The sequence below is a fragment of the Myotis nattereri genome, assembly GCF_964212035.1.
Source record: "Myotis nattereri genome assembly, chromosome: 15".
Lineage (NCBI taxonomy): Eukaryota > Metazoa > Chordata > Mammalia > Chiroptera > Vespertilionidae > Myotis > Myotis nattereri.
Genome location: NC_138090.1, coordinates 41,735,531 through 41,758,914, shown reverse-complemented (window position 1 = coordinate 41,758,914; position 23,384 = coordinate 41,735,531). Strand labels below are relative to the sequence as shown.

Genomic DNA, 23,384 nt, shown 5'->3' with positions numbered 1-23,384 from the left:
CTGGGTGGGCAATAGTTTGCCTCTCCTTCCCTTTTCCCTTCTTTTTTATTCTGACACAATGGGACTCAGACCCCATGGGAGAAAAATTCCAGAGCCTGGGGCCCAATTATGATCCTCCCCTGTGTCCTAAGGAGCGTCAGCACCAGTGCAGCTTTCCGGGTTGTAAACAATGGCAACAGTGTGAGTGACAGTGTTCTTTTCAGGGCTACCACTTCTCAAGGACCAAATACACCTTAGCAGAGGCCCAGGTTTCCTGAGACAGTAAGTGGGGAAGATGGACCGAACGTGCACAGGCAGAAACATGGACTTGAATGGTGGCTGATGATTGACTTAAGATGCCTGGAACTGACTTAGATCCACCTCCAGCCATGAATGAGAGAAACTGGGTCTTCTTTTCCACTTGGAGCCACTGACATAAAAGCTTGAGGAGCTCCTGGTCAAGGGAGGGGCATAGGTGGCTTCTTTCACCTAAGGTCCTCAGATTGGCTTATAAAGCAAAGCTAAGTAAAATTAACCCCTTTCGCATAAGGAGTTACAAAGATTAAAATGGTGAAATGTCTCAGAGACGGGAACAAACCCACTACCCCAAATTGTGCATTCTTTAATAATTATTTAAATAATCTCTAAAGAGTAACCCTGATTCGTTTCTGAAATTCCTAGCAGATTGTTTCTTTTTTGTTTGTTTTTTTGTTAATCCTCACCTGAGGATATTTTTTCCGTTAATTTTTAGAGAGTGAAAGGGAAGTAGGGAGGGGGAGAATTAGAGAAGAAGAGAAACACCTACACTAGAGGAACACATTGATTGGTTGCCTCCTGCATGAACGCAACTGGGGCCAGGAGTCCAACCTGCAACCCAGGTACATGCCCTTGACCAGGAATCAAACCTGAAACCCTTAGTTTCGTGGGCCAACGCTCTAATCACTGAGCAACACCAGCCACGGTTAGACTGTTTCTTATTGGGAGCTGAGTACCCTCTAAAACTGTAACCTCTTTCCTCTGTAGTCATTTCCTTGAATAAAAGCCCATAAAGTTATTAAAACATATGTGCTTTTTTTTTTTTTTTTTTTTACATTTTCCCTTGGGAATCACCTATAGTTTTCCTAGTTGCTTCTCTGAAGACAGGCTTGCCAAAGGCTTAGGTGGTATTCTAGCCAAGCAGAAAGGTGTTTAGGCACCCTGACAATGGACAAAGGTGTAGAATTTCCGTGTTGAGACTTGCTTATATATTTATTTTCTTGTGTGGTCCGTTCACACTGGGCTTTGGAAAGATAGGAGAAGCTTTTAGTTTTTCTCTCTCTTCTTCTCTGACACATGTATTTCAGTGGATAAGGATGTAACTCTCAAAGTTATGGCAAATTCAAGTTAGACTCCAACAGGAAGGAGTGAAGATGGGCTCAATAGGTAAGTTTAGAACAAGTCTAGGTCAGGGAATGGGGAGGGGCTGGAGGTTCTGGCAACTCTCTCCCAAGGTCTGCTTTGCCAAATTTCAATGACAAGGAAGGTTGGGCTTCCTACAGACTCCCGGATGTGCCTTTTCATCTGTTGACACTGAAGGGAGGGGCTGTGACCAGGAACCTGGAGGTGTCTCATGAGTGAGTAAAGGAGGAGGGGAAAAGAGGCTTCTTCTCCTCCCCCTTCCCCGGGCCCCCCCCCCCCCCCCCCCCCCCCCGCCCAGGGCAAAGGGGTCTCCTAGTGATGGAGATGAGAAGCTGGGAATCAGTCAGCAGTGCAGTGAGCAGAGCTGGTTGCATTACTTCTTTTTTACTTCTGAATAAAGCGTTTCTGTGGCTGTTGGGGACGGAGAGACATGAGTTGGCTTCTTTGATTCCTGGCCATTGAAGTTCAGGGAAGAATATGTAATTTCATCCATCTGAAAGGCATGAGAAGTGATCAATTAAGTCAGTGTCATAGGTCAGGCCCTCACCTTGCCTGGTGTGATTCGGCACCACCTCCTCTCACCACTTTGAAACTTCTAGCTTTGCAGAAGGGCTTTTATTACCCATTATTCCTGCACACTGACATCCTTTGAATGGTCATTAGAAGAGAGAGATTATGTATTCATACAATGGAAGAGGATGCTACAGCAATGAGAATGAACAGCTACAAATGCATACAACAATATGGATGAATCTCACAAAACCATTTTGAATGAAAGAAACAAGATAAATATGAGGATATACTGTGTTTTTCAAATTAAGAGCATAAACAGGCAAAACGAATGCATTGGAAGTCAGGATATGTTTACACTTTGAAGGGAAGTGACTGGAAGGTTTCATTTTGCAGGGAGATGGCATGTTTTGTTTCTTCATTACAGTGCTGCTTTGAGAGAAGCTCAGTAAAATTATTATAAACTAAAGGAACTAAGACCTCAGACCCATTGGATTGGACATTGTCTTTTGACAGGAAGAACAGGGTCAGATTGAAGATAGAGGAGGGAGAATGACCTGATGCCTTCCTTATATTAGGACTGTGCTTTGCATGTGTCATCTCATTTCATTCCTTCAACTTCTTTCTGAAGTAGGCAGCATGCCCATATTACAGATGACAAAGCTGAGGATCAAGGAGGTTAAGTTACTTGCTCAGGGTCACAGAGCTACGAAGAGTCACTGGAGGATTCAAACACAGGATGGGGATACTCCAGAACCCACTTGCATGAGGTAGACCCAATGGGAGTAGTTAACCAATACATCCTTGTTTGTTACTGCATTGAGGAACTCTGACTCAAATTTGATTGCATTTGTGTCTTCAAGAGTAACCCATTCTCTATAGAGGTACATGCATGAGAAAATGAGCCAATGAAGCTGTCTGTGCTTACCTTCTTAGGTGAGTTGTCAGAAAGGCCCTGACCTGGGAATAGAAAGAAGAGTTAGCAATCCATGAAAATGCAAAACCGACTTATAGCCTTCCAGCCTTGGTGTTGTTAAACTGTTATGATTTCTAGCTGAAGGAGGTGGCAGGCAGTGGGAAGGTGGGGTGGGGCAGTGGTCCATGATCACTTAAAGAATTCGATTCCCTCAGAGTCTGTGGTCCAGACCCAGGGTGTTAGTGCCAGTGGAAGGGGGGTGGGGGAGAAGTGGGCAGAGAGGCAACAGTAGAGCCACAGAGGCCGCAGACCACTTCTGAAGATTTTTTCCAGTTGACAAGGCCTTGATTTTTTGCCCAGTTGTGTTTCTAAGCACTAGACACCAGTGGCAAGGATGGGCAGCACCCAGAGTACCACAAGACAGGGAAAGTCTCACCAAAGGAGAGTGCCCACATCCGTAATAGAGGAGGAGGGGAAGGGGTAAGGTGAGGAATGGCTTTGGAAAACATGTCCATCTTACTCAGGCCTGCCAGGTCTGGCTGAGTGAGTCTCTCCCAGGGCGGGGTCTCAGGGGAATCTTTTGTGACTAGAAGGGTGTGAGGACCTACGGCAACCTAAGGTTGGGAAATGGAGATCCCCTCTAACATTTCAGAAGGTACTGAGTCCTTGGGACCAGATTTCCTGCTAGGGCAGGGCACGTGGTGGAACACACCAGCTCTCACTGGTGATGGCTTTACTTACTGTGGTTGGAGGCTGAGGGTTTGTGCTCTGTGAGATCGCGCTGGTCGCTTGCCCTAAACAAATATCAGAGACTGTGACTGCTATTCCCAAGCACAGGCTCTTTGCTCCTTGAAGCAGCAAGGACATTGTCAGCAGTAAATTTCTTGGGGCTCCTCAGTGCTCATTTATACCAGAGTTGGTATTGCCTTTCCTCGAAGGCCTCCTCTTCAGTGTACCCACCATGCCTTCCAGTGTGCACTCCTTTCCTGCTGCCCTGACGTTCACATAGGCCCATTCTTTATCAACTGCCTCTGAGCCTACTTCTACCCTGACACCTTTCCCTTTTGAAGGTAGATGCTGTTTTTATCTTTACCTTATTTATTGCCTAAGGTGCCTTCAGTTTCTGCTTTTTGTTAGGTTCTCTTCCTGCCCCCAACCTCTCTTCTCCTTCTCTTCCCGTGGTTGACAGAGCACAGGACTCACTTTCTCTAGCTTTTCTTTTTTCTTTTTCTTTCTAGCTTTTCTTTTTGTATTTTCATTTTTTTTCCTTCTTGGACCTTGGTTTCCCTGACTGGGGGACCTAGTTGCATAATCTGTCCCCTCTAAACCAGATGGAGATGGGAATAACCATGTACCAAAGGAAGAGGCGTACAGAAAGCTTGAAAACCAGAGAAGAAGCCTCAGGAATCCATGCTGAGAAGCAGGGGTTTAGGGAGGAGGAGGAGCAGATCCAGGCCCAGAGACAGAGGGGAAGTCTCCTTCCCTCTCCCAAGCATGGTCGTTAGCTTTGGAGGAAGCGAAGCAAGAGGGAAGGCCATCATACCCTCCAGTCTTTCTGATATACAGGAAGTACACCAGGGCTGCTATCAGAGCTATGCCAGCCAGGACGCCAATCACAATGCCAGCAATAGCCCCATCTGAGAGGCCAGAACTTGGTGGTGTTGGATCTGTCATGGCTGGAAAAGAGAAGAATGAGCGAGGTGATGTTATTTTACAGTGGGGGTGCCCTTTGAGGTAAATAGCTGACTACATCCTTATATTTTCTCTCTCTCACTGTATTTCTAGGTTGGTGCTCAGACTTGCCACAATTCCATCCTGGCCTTTCTACACAAAGATACTTTTGGAGCTTTGGAAATGTGAGAAAGGCGGATTTCCATTTTTGTAAGTTATAGGTTTTCACCATTTCATGGTTGCCTGTTTTTCTGTACCAGGTATGGCAGCCATGAATATGTGCCACTCAGGTCTCCTGTGATGAGGACTTAATTGATAGAAGGTGGTAAATGCACCACCTGCTTTCCGCAGAGGCTTCCCACAGGTTCTCAGCAGGGATATGAAATAAGTCCATTTTGTGAGGAACGGTTTTCCTCTATGGGTGACTTTAGCTTAGACACCCCATCAGCTTTGCAGATACTCTCTTAGAACCACACTGCAACTTAAAATTTTCTCCTCTTTCTCCTTCACAGTAATCAGATCTGCATATTGGTCAGAGAAACCTCCTAGGCTTTTCCCACTTCCACTCACCTTTCTTTAACAGGCATTTTTTCCAGTAAATATTTGTATATCTAATCCCATCTTGGCTGCATCTCAGGGGGTGAAACTGAACAAACTGGGCTTGAAACTTTGCACTCAACTTCTTTTAATTATTTTCCTTTATTTAGTCAGTAACCATGTCCCAATGATTTTTGTGAGTGATGTCCCCCTAACTCCCAAATATAAATAAATTTGCATCTATATCTTCTCTTTTATTTCTGTTGTCCTCACTGGTCAACTCAAGATTGATGATTATTATTTATGTTAGCTACTGGTATGGGGTACTTACTATGTGCCAGGCTCTGTGCTCAATACTTTAGTTATATCTCATTTAATTCATATAATAACCCTGTCAGATAGACATTATTTCCATTTTACTGATGAAAAAATTGAGTCTTCGAGTGTTAAAAAATTTACCCAAAGTCATATGTTTAGTAAGAGGTGGATCTGGGTGTCAACTCTAGGACCACCTGACTTCATAGAGGCTAATGATAATGGTAGTAATAAGAGCAGCTAACACTTATGGAACTTTTCTGTTGCATGTGGCATTTGCTAAGGGTTAAATTGATTATTACATTATATATTTAAAGCAATATAATGAAGCAGGTACTGTTACTGTACTTTTCAGTAGTGGAAATGGGGCCCAGAAAGTAAAGAATCTTGTGCAAGAAATTTGTTATTGTAATTGCTTACTTTAAAAAAAAAAAAAAAAGAAAGATCTCAAATCAACAACCTAACTTTATAACTTAAGGAACTATATAAAGAATATACTAAATTCAAAGTTACCAGAAGGAAGGGAATAATAAAGATCAGAGTGGAGATAAATAAAATACAGAATGGAAAAACAATAGAGAAAAATCAATGAAACCAAAAGTTGGTTCTTCAAAAAAGATTAACAAAATTGATAAACCTTAAACTAGATTGTCTTAAGAAAAAAAGAGAGAAGATTCAAATCACTAAAATCAGAAATGAAAGTGAGGATATTACTACCAATTCTACAGAACAAATGAGAATTATAATAGTACTATGAATAATTGCATACCAAAAAATTGGATAACTTAGATGAAATGGACAAATTCATAGAGACACAAAACCTACCAAATGGAATCATAAAGAAATAGAAAATATGAATGAGTCTATAAATAGTAAGGCGATTTAGTCAGTATAAGCATTTGACAAAATTCAACATCCTTTCATGATAAAAATGCTAAAACTAGGAATAGAAGGAAACTACCTCAACATAATAAAGGCCGTTTATGACAAACCCACAGCTAACATGATTCTCAATAGTGAAAGACGGAAAGTTTCTTTTCTAAGATCAGGCAGAGACAAAGATGTCTACTTTTGCCATTTCTACTCAAAACAGTATTGGAAATCCTAGCCAGTAATTAGGCAAGAAAAATAAATAGAAGGCATTCAAATTGGAAAGGAAAAGATAAAATTTGCTTATGATATGATCTGTTTGCATATGATATGATCTTATATGTAGAAAACCCTAAAGATCCCATAAAAAACTGTTAGAACTAATAAATTCAGCAAAGCTGCAGGTTACTAAATCAACTTGTAAAAATCAGTCGTGTTTTTATATACAAACAATGAAAAATTCAGAAAGGAAATTAAGAAAATTCCATTTACAACAGTATCAAAAAGAACAAAATACCGTAGGAACCAAAATGGTGGTGTAGGTAAATGCTGGTACTTGCATCCTCTCACAACCACATCAAAATTATAACTAAAATACAGAACGACCATTATTCAGAACTGCTTGAAGTCTGGCTGAATGGAAGTCCTACAACTAGAGGATTAAAGAAGAAAGAACATTGAGATTAGTAGGAGGGGTAGAGGTGAGGAACGGGCTGGTCTTACACCCACATGTGGTGTGTTTTTAATTGGGAGGAATATCTTAGCTGAGGAGGCCTCCCGTGAGGAGCAAGGATCCCAGCCCCACACAAGACCCCCAGTTCAGGGTTCCAGTGCCGGGAAGAGATGTCCCTGTAACTTCAGGTGGTAAAAACCAAGCGGGGATTGTGGCTGAGTGACATGGAGACTATTGGAGTCGCAGGCAGTTCCACTTACAGGGCCAGCACATGGGCTTACCCAGACTTACTCCCTCTGAGCTCCAATCCTGGGCAGCATCTTGAAAGGATCCAGGGACATATGGGGAGGAATTATATTGTCTGGTATCAGGGAAATTCAGGGGCAGCTTTCTCCCCCAAAATGCTGCGACCTCCCCCTGCCACACACAGTTGACTGGCAGGCGCTCCATATCTGAGTCTCCATCAACCTGGCCCACACTGTTTGCCCCACCCCGGTGAGTCCCTCAGATCCTGCCCCACCCAATTTGCAGCCCCTCCCAAGCTATTTACAGTGTATCTTCTATATATGAATGACCTATTCTGGCTCAGGCTTCAGACTTTCCTAAAACCTCTCAAACAAGTAGCAACTGGACTCAGTGTGCTCCATACCTCTCGATAAGTATCGAGACACTAGCAGCAGTTTGCCAAGGTTCCCAGCTTGGTCTCTACTGGGCACCTCCTAGTCCAATACAAGTAGCAGCCATCTGCATACCACTCTGTAGCTCATGCCAGGTGGCCCCAGGCAGGGCACAGGCAGCGGCTGACTTTGCACCTCCTGGGAGGCCCCAGAGCCAGTGCACCCAGTGGACAGTTTCAGACCATGCAAGATTACAACTCTACCACATCCACAAGTGACAGACTCAATGGGTAGACTTGGTGAGCACCAAAGCCCCACTGAAACAAGTCCTGCTCCATAGGGGTGTCTCTTGCACAGCAGCTCTTCCGCTGTAGTCACAGCTGGTCCTCACTACCAATTGGCCTGGGGGTCAATTCCACCCAGTGACACTAGCATCAGTCAAGGCTCAACTACAACAGGACAGTGCACACAGACCACACTGGGGTGCACTGAGAGTACCCAGCTCAGGTGACTGGGGAGGCTGAGCCACTGGGCCCTATAGATACCTACTACACAAGGCCACTCTACCAATTAAGGAGACATAGCAGCTCTACTTAATACATAGAAACAAACACAGGGAAGCAGCCAAAATGAGGAGACAAAGAAACTTGTCATGAATGAAAGAACAGAAGTCTCCTGAGAAATAACTAAATGAAATGGAAGTAAGCAAACTACTAGATGAAGAGTTCAAAACAATGGTTATAAGTATGCTCAAGGAACTTAATGAGAGTTTCAAAGAAATTAGTGAGAACTCCAAAGACATGAAAGAGGACCAGTCAGAAATGAAGGATACACCAACTGAAGTGAAAAATAATTTACAGGGAATCAAGAGTAGAGTAGAGGATTCCGAGAATCATATCAACAATTTGGAATATGAGGAAGCAAAGACACACAATCAGAAGAGCAAAGAGAAAAAAGAACCCAAAAATATGAAAGTAGTGTAAGGAGTCTCTGGGACAACTTCAAGCATAGCAACATTTGCATTATGGGGGTGCCAGAAGGAGAAGAGAGAGAGCAAGATATTGAAAACCTATTTTAAGAAATACTGACAGACAACTTCCCTTACCTGGGGAAAGAAATAGACTTACAAGTCCAGGAAGCACAGAGCATCCCAAAAAAGAGGAACCCAAAGAGGCTCACACCAAGACATATCATACTTAAAATGCCAAATATTAAAGACAAAGAAAGAATCTTAAAAGCAGCAGGAGAAAAGCAGTTAGTTACCTACAAGGGAGTACCCATATGACTGTCAGCTGATTTCTCAACAGAAACTTTGTAGGCCAGAAGGGAGTGGTAAGAAATATTCAATGTGATGAAAAGCAAGGACCTACAACCAAGATTACTCTACTCAGCAAAGCTGTAATTTATAATTAAAGGTCAGATAAAGAGCTTCACAGACAAGAAAAAGCTAAAGGATTTCATCACTACCAAACCTGTATTATAAGAAATATTAAAGGGAGAAAGAAGAAGAAGGAGAAGGAGAAGGAGAAGGGGAAGGGGAAGGGGGAAGGGAAGGGGAAAGGGAAGGGGAAGGGGAAAGAGAAGGAGAAGGAGGAGAAGGAGAGGGGGAAGAGCCTGAACAATAAAATGGCAATAAATACGTATCTATCAACAATTGAGCCCTAGCCAGTTTGGTTCAGTGGATAGAATGTCGGCCTGCAGATTGAAGGGTCCTGGTTCAATTCTGTTCAAGCGCACATGCCCAGGTTGGGGGCTCGATCCCCAGTAGGGGACATGCAGGAGGCAGCCGATCAATGATTCTCTCCCATAATTGATGTTTCTGTCTCTCTCTCCCTCTCCCTTCCTCTCTGAAATAAATTAAAAAATATATTAAAACAAACAATCAGACAAAAAACAAAAAACCCCAATTGAATCTAAAAATAAAAATAAATGAACAAGGAATCTAATGAACAAAATAAACTGATGAATAAAATAGAACCAGAAGCCTGGAAACAGAACACACTGGTGAATCTCCTAGGGAAGTGGGGAGGGGCACAGGACATAGACAATAGGGTGATGAAAGCCGGGGCGGAGTGGGATCTGGGTGGAGGGGGGCAATGGGGAAGAAAAGGGGGGACATCTGAAATACTCTCAACAATAAAGATATAAGAAAATCTTAAAAAAAAGAATAAAATACATCCAAGGAGGTGAAAGACATACACTGAACAACTACAAAAATCATTGCTGCAAATAATTTAGACATAAATAAATGGGAAGGCATTCTGTGTTCATGGATTGGAAAAAAGTTGTTAAGATGACAATACTGCTCAAAGTGATATACAGATTCAATGAAATCCCTATCAATAACCTAATGACATTTTTTTTGGTAAAAATAGAAAAATCCACCCTAAAATTCACATGGAATTTCAGGAGACCTCAAAAGGCCAAAACAATCTGGAAAAAGAAGAACAAAATTGGAAGATTCACATTCCTGATTTCAAACTTTACTTCAAAGCCACAGTAATGAAAAACAGTGTGGTACTAGCATAAAGATTAATATATAGCCAGCTGGTGTGCTCAGTGGTTGAGCTTCAATCTATGAACCAGGAGGTCACGGTTGGATCAAAGATCTAAATATAAAACATTATTACAAGACTATTAGCCCGCGCACAAATCTGCCAGTAGCTTGCTGCCACCCTCCAGTAGTTCTCCGCCCACTGCCCCGCCCCCCCCCCCCCCCCCCCCCCCGCATAGCTTGCAGCCCTGCAGGCTCTTGTACCTCGCTGCCCCACCCTCCTGCTGATCTGTGATCAGGTCGTTATGCGCAGGCAAAACGACCATTTGCATATTACATCTTTATTATATAGGATGCCTGGCCAGTGTGCTCAGTGGTTGAGTGTTGACCCATGAACCAGGAGGTCATGGTTTGATTCCTGGTCAGGAAACATGTCTAGGTTGTGGGCTCCATCCTTGGTAAGGGGCCTGCGGGAGGCGCGGATCAATGATTCTCACTCATTGATGTTTCTATCTCTCCCTCTCCCTTCCTCTCCGAAATCAATAAAAACGTATTTTAAAAAATTCTTATAAGAGAACATAGGGTAAAAGCTTTAACATTAGGTTTAGCAATGATTTCTTGGATAGGAAACCAAAAGCACAGCAACAAAGGAAAAACAGATAAATTGGACTTTATCAAAAATAAAAAAGTTTGTGTACAGCCCTAACCGGTTTGGCTCAATGGATAGAGCGTCGGTCTGTGGACTGAAGGGGTCCCAGGTTCCATTCTGGTAAAGGGCATGTACCTTGGTTGCGGGCACATCCCCACTAGGGGGTGTGCAGGAGGCAGGTGATCAATGTTTCTCTCTCATTGATGTTTCTAACTCTCTCTCTTTCCCTTTCTCTCTGTAAAAAAAATCAATAAAATATATATTTTTAAAAAGTTTGTGTATCAAAGGACACTCACTGTCAACAAAGTGAAAAGTCACATGGAATGGGAGGAAATATTTGAAAATAATATATCTGGAAGGGATTAATATTCAGAATATATAAATAACTATTAAAACTCAACAACAAAAAAATCCAATTATAAAATGACCAGAGGAACTGAATAGACATTTCATCAAAGAAGATAAACAAATGGAAATGAGCATATGAAATGCTCAGCATCTCTAATCATTAAGGAAATAGAAATCTAAAGTACAATGAGATATCACCTCACATCCACTGAGATAGCTACTATTGAAACAAAGCAAAATAAAATAAAACAAAACAAAATAGTGACCACCTAGAAAACAATGTGTTCACAAGGATGGGGAAAAATGGGAACTTCTATGCATTGCTGGCAGGAATATAAAACGGTTCAGCCACATAAAATGGTATGGCAGTTCATAAAAAAATTGAACAGCCCCAGCTGGTTTGCTCAGTGGATAGAGCAATGGCCTGTGGACTGAAAGGTTCTGGCTCAGTTCCAGTCAAGGGCATGTACCTCGGTTGCAGGCTCCATCTCTGGTCCTGGTTGGGATGCATGCGGAAGGCAACCAATTGATGTTCTCTCTTGAATTGATGTTTCTCCCCTTCACTTTCACTCTTTCTAAAAAATCAATGGAAAGCCCTGGCCGGTTTGGCTCAGTGGATAGAGCGCCAGCCTGCAGACTGAAGGGTCCCAGGTTCGATTCCGGTCAAGGGCATGTACCATGGTTGCAGGCACATCCCCAGTAGGGAGTGTGCAAGAGGCAGCTGATCGATATTTCTCTCTCATCGATGTTTCTAGCTCTCTATCCCTCTCCCTTCCTCTCTGTAAGAAAATCAATAAAATATATTTTTAAAAATCAATGGAAAAATATTGTAGGGTGAGGATTAACAACAACAAAAATTTGAACAAAAAATTACTATTTGATCCAGTAATTCTACTTTTGGATATATACTCAAAAGAATTGAAAGTAGGGATTTGGGGAGAAACCAAGATGGCAGATAGGTAAAAACCTGAAATTGCTGCCTCACACAGCCACTTCAAAAATACAACTAAAAGACAAAACGGACATCATCCAGAACCACAGGAAGGCTGGCTGAGAGGAAATTCTACAACTAAAAGGAAAGAGAAAAGCACACTGAGACTCGGAGGAGGTGTGGAAGTAAATTGCAGACGTACAGAGGCACGCGCAGAAAGGGCTGGCAACTGAGGACACGGTTGTGTTTTTCAATTGGGAGGGGGACACAAGCTCCTGACGGCCCTGGACTCTAGTTTCAGATGAGTCTCTGCGGACCCAGACTCATACGGGGAGAAACTGGACTGTCTGGAAGTGGGTGGAGCTCGAGGGTGGCTTTCTCTCAGAGGTGCTTGCAGTGATTACCGAGGGACACTGAGACCGGGGACCTCTTAGGGCAGGACTGAGGATCAGCATAGCTGTTTGCTCTGCCCTGTTGATTCCCTGAGACCCCACCCCACCCAAGCTGTGGCAGAGGCTTTTGCATATGAATGACCTAGCCCTTTGCAATCTACAATTACCTAACAAACTGCAGCTGGGTCAGAGAGGCCCAGATCTTCCAAAAGAAGGCCCAAGGCCCCACAGAAGCTTGCATTGCTTCACAGCTGGGCTTCATCTGGGTACCGCCAAACCCCAAACAAAGAAGAGGAATCTGCAGACCTCTCCGTAGCTCCTGCTGGGTAGCCTCAGGCAGAGGCTAAATTAGCACCTCCTTAGAGACCTAAGTGCCAGTGTACCCAGTAGTCAGAGTGGGACCATCCAGATTACAACTCCTCAGATCCATAAGGGACACACTCAGGGGGCAGACTCAGTGAGCACCAAAGCCCCACTGAAGCAAGTCTTGCCCCAGAAGGGTGTCTCCAGCACAGAAGTTCTCCTACCATAGACACAGCTGATTCTCACAGCCAATTGGCCTGGAGGGCAATTCCTCCCAGTAATACCAAAACAATTAAGGCTTAACTACAACAAGATTGTGCACACAGCCCACAAAGGGGTGCACCAAGAGTGTCCACCTCAGGTAATTGGGGAGGCTGAGCCACTGGTCTCTATAGGACACTTAGCACAGAAAGCCACTCTATCAACACAGGGGAGCAGCCAAAATGCAGAGACAAAGAAACAGGTCACAAATGAAAGAAATGGAGAAAAGCAAACTACTGGATATAGAATTCAAAACCACACTTTTAAGGTTTTTCAAGAATTTTCTAGAAACCGCCGATAAATTTAGTGAGACCCTCAATAAGTCTAGTGAGACCCTCGAGGATATGAAAAAGGACTAACTAGAAATTAAGCATACACTGACTGAAATAAAGAATATTATACAGAGATCCAACAGCAGACTAGAGGATCGCAAGAATCAAGTCAAAGATTTGAAGTACGAAGAAGTAAAAAACACCCAACCGGAAAAGCAAAAAGAAAAAAGAATCCAAAAAGATGAAGATAGTGTAAGGAGCCTCTGGGACAACTTCAAGCGTACCAACATCCAAATTATGGGGGTGCCAGAAGAAGAGAGAGAGCAAGATATTGAAAACCTATTTGAGGAAATAATGACAGAAAACTTCCCCTACCTGGTGAAAGAAATAGACTTACAACTCCAGGAAGCACAGAGAACCCCAAACAAAAGGAATCCAAAGAGGACCACACCAAGACACATCATAATTAAAATGCCAAGAGCAAAAGACAAAGAGAGAATCTTAAAAGCAGCAAGAGAAAAGCAGTCAGTTACCTACAAGGGAGTACCCATACGATTGTCAGCTGATTTCTCAACAATAAGTATGCAGGCCAGAAGGGAGTGGCAAGAAATATTCAAAGTGATGAATAGCAAGATCTTACAACCAAGATTACTTTACCCAGCAAAGCTGTCATTCAGAATTGAAGGTCAGATAAAGAGCCTCACAGGTAAGAAAAAGCTAAAGGAGTTCATCACCACCAAACCAGTATTATATGAAATGCTGAAAGGTATTCTTTAAGAAAAGGAAGAAGAAGAAAAAGGTAAAGATAAAAATTATGAACAACAAATACATATCTATCAACAAGTGAATCTAAAAATCAAGTGAATAAATAATGTGATGAAAAGAATAAACTGGTGAATATAATAGAATCAGGGGCATAGAAAGGGAGTGGACTGACAATTCGCAGGGGGAAAGGGGTGTAGGGGGTGCGGGAAGAGACTGGACAAAAATTTTATACTTATGGATGAGGACAGTGGAGGGGAATAAAGGCAGAGGGTGGAGTGGGAACCTGGTGGAGGGGAGCTATGGGGGGGAAAATAAAGAGGAACAACTGTAATAATCTGAACAATAAAGATTTAAAAAGAAATTAAAAAAAAAAGAAAGTAGGGATTTGTACACCCTTGTTCTTAGAAGCATTATTCACAACAGGCAAAAGGTAGAAACAACCTAGAAGCTCATGGATGGATGAATGATAAATGTGATGGATACATGCAATGGAATATTATTCAGCCTTAAAAAGCAATGAAATTATGATATATGCTACAACATGGATGAAACTTGAAGACATTATGCTAAATCAAAATAGCCAGACACAAAAGGACAAATATCATATGATTCCACTTATATGAAGTACCTAGAATAGTCATATTCATAGAGAGAGAAGTAGAATGGTGGTTTCCAGGGATTAGGGTTGTGGGGTGGGGAGCTATTGTTTAATGGGTACAGAGTGTTAGTGTGGTAAGATGAAAAAGTTCCTAATGGATAGTGGTAATGATTGCACAACAATGTGAATGTACTTAATGCCACTGAGCTGTAGACTTAAACCCCACCACACAGCCCTGTGCAAGGTCACAGTGAATGCCAGACCCAGGGTCAGAAACTGAGCTCTTAACCACTTTGCCATTCAGTTTACTGTAATGTCTCCTGATTGACACTGCCCCCTGTGACTTCTGTCCATTTATCACACCATTGGTAGAGCAATCCTCCCAGGAAGATGTAGAATGGGGCACGGGGTCACTTACATTGCACATGCAGCCTGAGGGGCTCACTTATGTCGGAACTGGCCAGGTTGAAGACCTCACACTGATAATCCCCATCGTCCTCCATCCTGATGGGGTCTATGGTGAGGGTGCTGTTGTCGTGGGACAGCTTCATCCTCTCTGTGAGCAGGAGATTCTGGTTCTTGAAAAGCCACCGGGTGGAGATCTCCGTGTCATTGGTGAGGCAGGTCAGGACCACGGTGTCCTTATCCTCTGTGACTGTGACATTGCTGGCTCGGATGGAGGGCTTTCCCACTTGCTCTGTGGAGAAACAGAGGAGGTGACTGACTGAGAGTGGGCTCCTTCCTCAGAGATGTCAGCCACTCACAGTCCACAGTGATCTCTGTAAGGGTCACCAGAGGATGACTCTGACATCTGCAGGGTGAGGATCTTTGTTCAGGTGACAGTCTATAAGGAGAGGGCTTCACCCCCTCTCTTCCCTCCAGATCACCTCAGGATGACCCCTGACCTGTCTCCCTGGACATCTGTAGTATCAGCACCAGGAACCTCTTCTCAGACTGAGTGTTCAGTACCCTCATCATCGGGTGGAATTTTTTACCCACTGACCTTTTTTTCTTCCCTCATTTTATTTTGTTAATCCTCAACTGAGGATATATTTTTTTCATTGATTTTTAGAGAGTGGGTCGGAGGAGGAGGGTGGGAGGGAGAGAGAGAGAGAGAGAGAGAGAGAGAGAGAGAGAGAGAGAGAGAAATATCAATGTGAGAGACACATTGATCAGTCGCCTGCACATGCCCCGACTGGGCCAGGATCAACTTGCAACCTGCCCGTGACTGGGAATGAAACCCACAATGCTTTGGTGTGCTGGCTGATACTTTAACAACTGAGCCACACCGGCTACGGCTACCCAATGACTTTTGTGTGACTCTTCCCCAGACCTTTCTGTAGCTTCCTAAATAAGAGGGGGTAAATAATCATACCCCCTCTCTAGCATGGTGGCTATACATTTCCCTTTTATTAAATAATTTATTAGAGAATATAGCCCAGCCAGTCTTCATGATCTTAGGACCTGGAGAAGTTTCAATCTAAAGGATTTCTCAGTCTGAATAGGACTTTCACTTCCTGGCCTTGGATTGAGTATCACAAAGAAGGAAATCCCTAGAGAGAAGTAGTCACAATTTTAACAAAAAGTGGGTACTCTTAGCTTCCTCCATAAACTACAAACTGTGGCACTGCACCTTCTGTCCCATGAAGGGATTTCGTGGATGAATCTACCTACTTGTCAAGTAAGCACCAGCGTTCACTGCTCTCCTCAGCAATGTCACATAGGCTCGTGTCACAGTGTTGTACAGCTGGTGACTTCAGAGCCAGGACACAGCTCAGAGGAGTCTCCCCTGTGGCTCACTCTCTCCCAATTTCCATGCAGCCTGTTCTGAAGGAAGCTCTGGTGTCAGCTGGTGACAAATTGATGACAGGGCACCCATGCACCTTCACCACGAACCCCTGTCCCACCAGACGGCATAGAGCAGAGTCAGCCACCAGGTGAGCCTGGAGCAGCGCAGGGAGCAGGGGTCTGTCCTGCTCACCCCTTCTCAAAGGTGGTTTCCTCCTTTAGTTTGGGGAAAAAGAGATGAGCTTGTTCCAAGCCTTGTTTGTTCCTTGTAGCACATGGAGCAGGTAACAGACAGGAGGTGACAGAAGGAAAGTGTTAGTGACAGAAGAAGCAACTTGACCTTGAGGACCCTTGTTTTCCCCTCTGGGAAGCTCCCTCCCTCCACCATTTGACTCTTTCTGGGGCTGAGAGAGCCCCCTCCTCACGTTCCTAGGCTGGACCCTGGCTCTGCCATGAGAGATCAGAAGAGCAAGGGAGGAGAGTCTACAGAGATGTAGTGAGAGGGCTCAGGGGAAGACTGGTTTGCTTGTGTCCATGGCCACAGGATGGGAGACAACACCCGCCAGGCTCTTTTGTGAAAACCAGACAGACCTGCACCCCCGAGCTTGGTGCTCACGGTCCAGGAGGCACTTACCATAGACTGTGATAGTCTTGATTATGGTCTTATTTTGGCCAGTGACAGAGTTATAGGTGAGGCAGGTATAGGATCCACTGTCATGTGCAGTGATGTTGGGGATAAAGAGCTCCTGTGCGGGGTGCTGGGAACTCCCATTGATAAGCCAAGAATACTGTGCAGGCGGGTTAGAGGCTGCCTGGCAGGAGAGGCTGAGGTTTGTCCCACGTAGGTAATGGGAGTCAGAGGGGTAAATGGTAGGGGTGTCCGGGCCATCTGGAGCAAAGAGAACACAGTCACACATGATGTAATCAGAGGGAAGGGAAGGCTCCTGGTCTGTGTAAGGGCCACACTCTCCCTCTGAGCAGAGTCACAGCTTTGTTTTAAAAAGCCCCAACCATAGCCCCCTGTATTCACTGAGCCCGCGTCCCAGACATTAACCTGTTTGTCCCAGTCCCAAGACGTAACCAGACTTGCCTGTACAGGAAGTTATGGCCACCCTGGGTGTTCAGAGTGCGGGTCTGTGTACGTGGACCTGAGAGGGACGGATGTAGCCTGGCCTCTGGCAGTGTGGACTTGGGTGGCAGCCTGGCCCAGGCAGGGACAGAAGTTACTCACAGACAACATTCAGGGTGAATGGGTCACTGCGGCTGGCACTCACGGGGTTCCAGGTTTCACACTCATAGGGTCCCGTGTCATTCCTTGTGACAGGGAGTATAGTGAGAGTCCTGTTGTCCTTGGACAGCTGCAGCCTGGCACTGATTGGGAGACTCTGATTGTTGATCAACCACAGGTAGGTGGTGTCCTGAGTCTGAGGTTCACACGTTAACACGACAGGGTCCTTGTGCTCCTCGGGGAGGGAGTTGTTGCTTGTGATGTTGGGTTTGGGTAACTCCACTGTGCAGATAACAGAGAGAACATTGCTGTGTTTTGTACCTTTAATTTCTCCAAAGGCATCTTCAATCAGAGTTGGTACCTCTTACCTCTCAACTAACTTGAGTCCTTGAAAGAATAAGGCAGGTCTGTGCATCATAAGACAAACAAATGCATGAGGATCTGAGGGCTCAGAGAATGTAAGGCCGCCTGCTCTATGTCTGGGAGAAAAAGCACAGACTTTCTCAGGTGTCAGATGACTATCAGGGTTTCATCACAGGACTGGGAGTCAGAGACCACTCGGCACCTGTCCTGGCTCCTCACTGACCAGTTGACTGCCGGGCTGACCTTGGGTCCCACCTGGAATGTGCAGGGGCTGAGTCCCTTCCAGCTACACAGACCTACATTGCCGGATGGAGATGTGTTTCCACTGAAGCCTCACATTCCAGAGTTAACTTAGAGATGAGTAATGATGGGCCACCCCATAGTCCTTAAACCCTGAGAGGATTGGGTACTGTGGCCTAGAACTGGGTGTCCGAGCAGAAACAATACACAGGAGACCAGAAGCAAGTCTGGCGGTGAGTTCAGTACCCAGGCTGCAGGGCCACGAGTAGCTGTCTGCCCAGGAATCACTGGTGAGTGACATGAGACAGTGACACTGTGCTGGGCTGCATATCTGGAGCTTTGGCCAGACAGGTCATGCTGTGCTGTCTGTTCCTAGAACACATAGATAGGAAGGTACTGACATCAGGCGAGGCCTTGAGATATGGTCTCATGGCCCCTTCCCAGCACGCAGGCCTTCTTTCTCAGAAGGCCTGGAAGTCTCATTCCAAATTTGGGAGACAAAGGACTGGAAAAAGTATAAATAAAGAGAGTTTCCTCCATATTTGGGGCCCAGAATTTGAAAGACACATTTTTCTCTGGGCCTCCACAGAGTTTTAATAAAATGTAACTCCTGTAGTCAGCGCTGCAGTTCAGCCTTTGCTTCGGCAGGGTGTTGTGACTGTAGTCAGCTGGCCAGCTTAACAAAGGCTCTTAAATTTAAATTCTGAGTCGGTGGTCTATCTCGCTGAGTGAATCCATAACAACACCAGAAAAGGTAAAGCAGAGTCCAGGAATGATTTAGAAAAGAGTGAGGGATGGCGGGAGCTGGCTGGTGGTGGCAGCAGAGCCAGGCTCTCTGCCCTTGGACTTTAATGTTCTTTCTGCCACTGCAGAGGGCAGGGATTCTTCCTCAACACTCACACAATAGCAAGTACAGAAGGGGGGCTTGTGGAGGTGGGGGAGCATGAACTTGCTGAAAATATGGCCCTCATGGTCCATTTGTGTTTGGCAGTTATGGGATAGATTTTGAGTTAAACTGTGAAAGAATATGTGAAAATCGTTATTCATGCCCCAAAGTTCTAATACCAAATTGGTAGAAAGGACATGTGCCATGTTAGTAAAGTTAGGGAGAAGGTCCCTCCCTGTTTCTATGGACAGTCAGGCAGATGGGGAGGAGCCCCCACACGGGCCTGTGACATGTGCTCTTCCTTTTCTAACTCAGGAAACAACTGGAGTTTAGTCAAATTCATTCAAACTGGCAGCGTCTAAGAGAAAGAAGAGTGGCTGGTGGATCTCACAGCCTGAGAGGATCCCACCCTGTGGTCAGGGTGTCTTCATAAGGACACGTGTGTGAAACAGGCAGTGAACCAGTCAAATGGTGCAGGGTCACCAGGCCCACCTTGGGAAGGTCTCGGGAGCCAGTGGGCGGAATGGGAGCCTCACACCAGGACGAGGATGTGAGTCACCAGTCAGGGGTGAAGTGAACCCGTGAGCTTTTGAGGACTGAGATCTGTCCTTCTGCCTTTGACTCCCTGGTTGAGTCATATAGAGAGAAGGTCAATGGTTTACATGTCTCTGTCATGTGGCCTGTTCCTCTTGTTGGCCTCGGGGGGGCGGGGGGGGAGGGGAGGGGGAAGGAGCCCTGGATGGGGGCCCAGCAGAAGCTTTTTCTCCTGGTGACGTGGGAAACTGACTCATGATGGAGCCTGGGCGGCTGCTCCCACTGATTTCTGTGTCCTCTCCTATTGCCCGGGAGGGTGGGCCTGGACACAGGTGTTAGCAGGACAATCTGGGGAGACTGCACAGTTGGGGAAGCAGAGCAGAGTAAGGTAGTGTGGCTGGAGTGAAAGAGGAGGCAGATGAAGGACATGGAATGAGCAGAGAGTCCCAGAAATGTGCTTGGTAGTGAGCAGTGGGGTTACAGATGATTTCAAAGACCCCAGGGACTAAGATCCCACCACTGTCCCAAGGTAGGAACAACCTCCCACAGTGGAACAGTCCCACAGTCACCATGAGTCTTGGCTCTTGGGGGCAGGCGGGGAGGGAGGTCTTCAGGGACAGGTGGTCAGAGGGATGGAACATGGGTCTGGAACTCTGCATCCAGGTTCCTCTCTGTAGAGATTGCCATTCATTCCTGACCACAATTCTTTCCTCCTTCATCACAAGCAACTGGGTATTTGTTACCTGTTGGTCCCTGAGCTGGGTACAGGTGTAGAGTGGGGAGTGAGAAGGCAAAGTCCTTTCCTTTATATCTAGTGGGAGTGGCACCAACACATCAGGAAACAAGTGGTTTCCAGTCCAGTGCAGGGAGGTGTGGATCGGCCACCTGAAGGGAGGGCCTAGGTGTTCCCAGCACTGACTCTGAATGTTACTGCAGGTAATTTCATTCTAGAATAAAAGCAGATAACTCTCTATTTGTTATCACTCCCCAGAACGGAATCACTCCCTCTGTGCTGGGGACACTTAAGAAGAAAGGATCTGAAGCAATGGCTGGTTTCAGGGTCTACAAATGCATAATAAGGCCCTTGGAGTGGAGGCGAGGATGGGCTGTTACTGCAGAAAGACCTTGGCATGATTCTCATTGGCCAGTCATGGTCTGCGTGACTCTGATTGAGTGACTGTATCCCCCTGTAACTCAGTTTCCCCTGAATAAAACAGAATAAATGGTAAGTGGTCTTAGGTTTGCCATGCTGTCTTTGAATGAACCTTAAATCTTTTGCAATTTACTGACTTAAAGCTTGGAAAAGAGGAGCTTCCCAAGTTAACAGCACCTATTATTTGTCCATGAGAGAGGACTCCCTGGCCAGATCCCTGGTAGACAAGGAGCTGCCTGGAGCATCTTCTCTTCCTCTCTGGGGATGCTGACCTTCCTCTGGATTCTGCTATGCACCCCAGGGCAGTTGGCTAATGGCCTGGGGGCCTTGTCTACATGTGCTCTCCACACATAGTCGCAGGAGAAGAAGCCGGCTCCATCCCTGCCCAGATGTGGCTCTTGAGGCTGAGCCCTGGCTGGTAACCAGCTCAGGAGCCTTGTGACTTGGGTACCTGGGAAACTGTTTCTCCCACAACCCTGCCACAGACCAAACCCAACCTGACACAGGCCCCTCAGGGACCCTGGAGTCAGGAGCCCTGGGACTGAAGTCTGGGGAGGGGCTGCCCCATTTCCTGAGCTCTGTGAGGAACCCGGGGCGGGGGGCGGGGGTGGGGGGCGCATCAGTCCATGCCCTGATCAGCCCTGCAAGGTCTTTCTCAGGGTCATGGTCATGGGAGGGGCCCAGGGGTCTGGACTGAGGCGGGCCTCCCTCTGCTGAGTCACTCCCATCAGACTGGCCCTTCTCTCTGTGGAGAATGTCTGCAGGGCTGGAATCCGGGAAGGAATCTCTGATCTTAGGAAGTTTGTCTCCACTGTGTGTGTCCTGCACTAAATGCCCAAACCCAACCTGGGACGTTATGTAGAGGGGGATGGAGGAGAGTCCAGGGCTGTCAGTCCTGTGTGTGAAGTAGAATTCACCCCACCCAACACCCAGAGGTCAGAGAGAAATCACTCACGGTATACACGGAGCTGTCCGGTTACTTGTTTCTCCTGTAAATCTTTCCCTGTGGTTTTAAGGGTATAGTATCCTGTGTCTTTCAGGGTGACTTTCTGGAACAGCAGGGATCCATTGGGATATATTGTCTCTCTACCATTGTGTGCAGGCCCGAGGGTAGTTGTTTGAGTGTCTATTAGATATGATACGATTTGACGGCTGGTGTCCACTATTTCCCCTTTGTACCAGATATAGCCGAGTAGATTCCCAGGCAGGTTGTGGACACGGAGAAGCACATCCTTCCCTTCGGCAGCATTGGGTGGCACTGATTCAATAGTGAGCTCGGCAGTGGTGGGCAGGCTCCAGAGGGTTACGAGTGAGGCTAGGAGGGAAGGAAGAGAGAAACTGATCAATCTTTGGAGCTCTGTATTGGGAAGAAGAGATGAGGGCCTGGGTTCTAGCAGGTCTCTTCATCTCTCAGCCTTGGTCTGAGTATGTGTGTGTGTGTCTCCTGTGTCCAGGTCAGCAGCATGGTCACCAACACTTCAGCACCTCTGAACCTGTTATTTTTTCTGTTTTGAGAACTTTCCCAGTTGTCTGCCGATGTGCTGAGCTCTCCTCCTCACTGTCCTCAGACCTTTGCTGACACTCAGGGGCATCCATGGGAGTAACCTTCACTGACCCTTTAAAGACGCCGTTTTCACTTTCTGACCTGTCCCTGCTCTGTTTCCTTCATGGCACCTGTAGGTACCTGACATCACATCTAGATCTTCCAATAGAACATGAGCTCCGTGGGGGAAGGAGCTTGTCTGACCTTGTTGCACCCCCAGTGCCTGCAACAGGCTGCAAATACCTGTGGGTGAATGAATAAGTGCTCCTAGGGCCGTGCACCCCCTGGGGTGCATGTGCCCAGTTCTGAGGTTCATGGTAAAGACAACGCTTAGTGCCCCTGGTTCATTTTTTCTTGTGTCACCCTGACACAAATTGTTATTATTATAATCAGTTTTCATGAAGTATTTCAGTGATGAATAACTTGTAAAACTTACCATAATCGAGGTTTTCCTGCCCCTCACCACCTCCAGATCATGTGATTGTCCTGCTGCTGAGCCCCTCCCCCACCCTACTCTGCTCCCTGTCCTCCCTCAGGTCCAAACAGAAGTCCTCTGTCTCCTCTCAGAGCTGTGCTCCCCAGGAGACCCTGAGCCAGTCTCTGTCTCCCCTTTTCCTGTCCACCCCCAGGGATTGTCCTCTCCTTACCAGCCAGCAGGAGCCCCTGCCAGGGGACGCACCCTCTGTGCGCAGGGGCTGAAGGGGACTCCATGGTGTCTGCTGTCTGTTCTGTCCCGTCCTCTGCGAGAAAAGCTTTCACTTCGAAACGTTCACAGGCACTGCTCTCCTGAAGCGAGTGATCTGCTGTCCTTTTCCAGTTGTGCTGAGTCTCCTCGGGGTTATGAGTGCTTCCCCTGTCACGTGGGCCAGGGGCGGGGTCTGTGCCTGGCACCCTTTCTTTCCCTCCTCCCCTCATTCCTCCCTTCCCTGCCTCCCGTTCACCTTCCAGCTGGATTTCAGACCCTGGGAACTGCTGAGACCCCTTCTATTTTCCACAGTGACTCTCCTCCACCCCCACCCACCTCACCCCCCGACCTCCCACACACCCTCTCGCATGCATGACCTGTTTGGACAAGCACAAGCCTAGGACATCAGGGTCCCGGGCATTCCCCACAGCTCGACGTTGCGTGTACAGTAGCGCCCCCTGTCGT

The 23,384-nt window shown here is 46.1% G+C and overlaps 1 protein-coding gene across 1 annotated transcript; it reads right to left on the bottom strand.

Annotated features, from left to right (window-relative positions):
• Window positions 1-1,068: 1,068 nt before the first annotated feature.
• CEACAM1 (CEA cell adhesion molecule 1) lies at window positions 1,069-23,049 on the bottom strand. The gene is made up of 9 exons (XM_081107923.1): window positions 22,882-23,049; window positions 21,647-22,006; window positions 17,519-17,797; window positions 16,922-17,176; window positions 14,918-15,196; window positions 4,347-4,479; window positions 3,545-3,597; window positions 2,816-2,847; window positions 1,069-1,870 (listed from the first exon to the last, which is right to left on the bottom strand). The coding sequence occupies exons 1-9, from the start codon at window positions 22,943-22,945 to the stop codon at window positions 1,751-1,753; spliced, it is 1,575 nt and encodes a 524-aa protein (XP_080964049.1). The 5' UTR covers window positions 22,946-23,049; the 3' UTR covers window positions 1,069-1,750.
• Between the last annotated feature and the right edge of the window lie 335 nt (window positions 23,050-23,384).